The sequence below is a fragment of the Limulus polyphemus genome, unplaced genomic scaffold (assembly GCF_000517525.1).
Source record: "Limulus polyphemus unplaced genomic scaffold, Limulus_polyphemus-2.1.2 Scaffold2694, whole genome shotgun sequence".
NCBI classification, from domain to species: Eukaryota; Metazoa; Arthropoda; class Merostomata; order Xiphosura; family Limulidae; genus Limulus; species Limulus polyphemus.
This window is the reverse complement of record NW_013668304.1, coordinates 139922-142624: the sequence shown is the minus strand read 5'-3', so window position 1 is coordinate 142624 and position 2703 is coordinate 139922. Positions and strand designations below refer to the sequence as shown.

Genomic DNA, 2703 nt, shown 5'->3' with positions numbered 1-2703 from the left:
TACATCATCACTAAATATCCATAAGGCTAAGAACTATCTCCTCTCCACTACATCATCACTAAATATCCATAAGGCTAAGAACTATCTCCTCTCCACTACATCGTCACTAAATATCCATAAGGCTAAGAACTATCTCTTCTCCACTACGTCATCACTAAATATCCATAAGGCTAAGAACTATCTCCTCTCCATCATATCACCACTAAATATCCATAAGGCTAAGAACTATCTCCTCTCCACTACATCATCACTAAGTATTCATAAGGCTAAGAACTGTCTCTTCTCCACTACGTCATCACTAAATATCCATAAGGCTAATAACGGTCTCTTCTCCACTACATCATCACTAAATATCCATAAGGCTAAGAACTATCTCCTCTCCACTACATCATCACAAAGTATCCATAAGACTAAAAACTATCTCCTTTCCACTACATCTTTACTAAATATCTATAAGGCTAAGAACTATCTCCTCTCCACTACATCATCACTAAATATCCATAAGGCTAAGAACTATCTCTTCTCTATTACATCATCACTAAATATCCATAAGGCTAAGAACTATCTCTTCTCCATTACATCATCAAGTTCAGTCTCTTGCAGAATTTTTTCTGCGTAACTGAAACCTAAGATGCTTAAGATATTATGTGACTTCCCGTAAAACACGTGAAAAAAGGCTGTGTAGCAGTTAAATACGTAAGAGAGTGAATCTCAGTCTGTTTTTATTTAAACCACGCAATTTTTAGTAGTTTCTCTCATAAATATAAGCTAAAGTTTGGCAAAATTAACTTAATATTGGAGAAAGGTAAAATATGTGTCAAGTGATATCATAAATTGTAATGAAAGAGTCGTTCACTATATACGTGTGTTAATTCCAGAGAAAACCGTTTCAAAAACATTATAACGGTTTCTTCTCAATGAAGACAATCGTTTGAAATAAACTTCTGTTTAAACAGAAATCTGTTTTTAAAAATTATCTAAAACGACGAGTCTGTTCAAATTGAAATCAATTCTTCGCCATTAACGTGCATCGTAACAGAATTTTTGAAAGGCCAGTATCGCGAGCATTTGACAAATAATGAACAAATAAAAATATAAAATATCCACTTACAACGTCAATCAGCTGTGATAGTTTGAGGCCCATTCTAACCGTGAGAGTGTCTGAATTGTTACTGACAGGCCGAACAAGCCTATTGTAGCTACTCATCAAATCATCGTAGAGTCTCTTGGCGTCAGGGTTTCCTGCACTGCGAATGGCTGCAGTGAAAAGCAGCCATACCAGTAGGTTGACGGTCACCAGATTCTTCGGTTCGATCTGCATGATAAGATAATAATATTGTTTCTTTCGTAATTTCCTCTCGGTTTATGTAATCAAGAAAATAAAGTTAAAACCAGTGTACATTACATGCGAAATTTACACCAACTGTGCATGTTCCTGTTTACACCGCTTGTTCGACAAAATTTATGACTGCAGCGATCAGTTGATACGCCCTCTAACGGGAAGGGGAGCTCTGGCGTTGAGAGTGCTTGTCTCTTGAACAGATAGCAACGAGACTTTCATGTATGCTCTAGCTTTATGTATAATTCATATATTTCTTTTCCACAATCATAAGATGGCTACTTAGTACATCCATATATTTGAATGTATTCTATGCTGTTAAGCTAAACGCTTCGTAAGCAACTTACAAAAACTGAATTACTCAACGTGCATGATAAGGATAACTTACTCGAATGATTATATATATATATATATATATATATATAACACACACACACACACACACATTGGTGACATTAGTAGTATCATGAACCATGCCATTTGGTGAGTTCAGCTGCCACTGTAGAAAACAGTTAATGAACACTTTAACTAACAGTAACATTAGTAGAATCATGAACCATTTCATTGGGTGAGTTCAGCTGCCAGTGTAGAAAACAGTTAATGAACACTTTAATTATAAGAGATACGTTGATGACACTTTTATTGTATTCAGAAAGCAAAACCATATCAACAAGCTTCAAGATTATTTAAATTCAAAGCACAGGAATATCTAGTTCACAGTTGAAGAGCAAAACGAATCTAAGCTGCCTTTTTTTAGATCTAGAAGTCATCAACCGGAACAACAAGTTCGAAACTAAATACTATCACAAACAAACATTTTCTGGACTGTACTGTCATTTCAGCACATTTATACCCGACTCTTACAAAATTAATTTAATGTGCATTTTACTTCATAGAGCATATAAACTTACCAGCTTTTATGGTTATTTTCATGATGAACTTATTAATATTAACAAAATATTTGATTAAAATTGCCTTTCCTCTAGCACTCATCAATAAAAGTATTTTTGAATATATCATTAAGGATTACAACCCCAAAATTCCTGACCTCAACGTTCCTAAATGTCCTGTAACCTTCATTGGTTCCCACAGCATCAATCTAAAAAGTAAAATCAAAACATTCTACAGTCAACTTATCCCCAAGTCAGCCTAAGTGTAATCTTGAAACGAACAAACGGATACGCATTTTTTCCCTGTTTAAAGACACAATACCTCCTTCGAAAAATCGCTGGTAGTATACTAACATTTGTGTCCTTGTTGCAGACAAGTCTATATTGGGCCAACGACTCGAATCTTAGCTACCAGAACCAAGGAGCATGCGCATAACAGCCCTTTCAATAACTCTAGAATTTACAACCACCTAA

At 35.1% G+C, this 2703-nt stretch overlaps 1 protein-coding gene across 1 annotated transcript in view; it reads right to left on the bottom strand.

Moving 5' to 3' along the window:
• The window catches only part of LOC106467657 (acetylcholine receptor subunit beta-like 2), a 23880-nt gene extending 22387 nt beyond the window's left edge, over window positions 1–1493 (bottom strand). Inside the window, exon 1 of the mRNA XM_013928028.2 lies at window positions 1112–1493. Coding sequence (XP_013783482.1) covers window positions 1112–1321 — 210 coding nt within the window. The 5' untranslated portion in view covers window positions 1322–1493. The remainder of the gene's footprint in view (window positions 1–1111) is intronic.
• Window positions 1494–2703: the final 1210 nt, after the last annotated feature.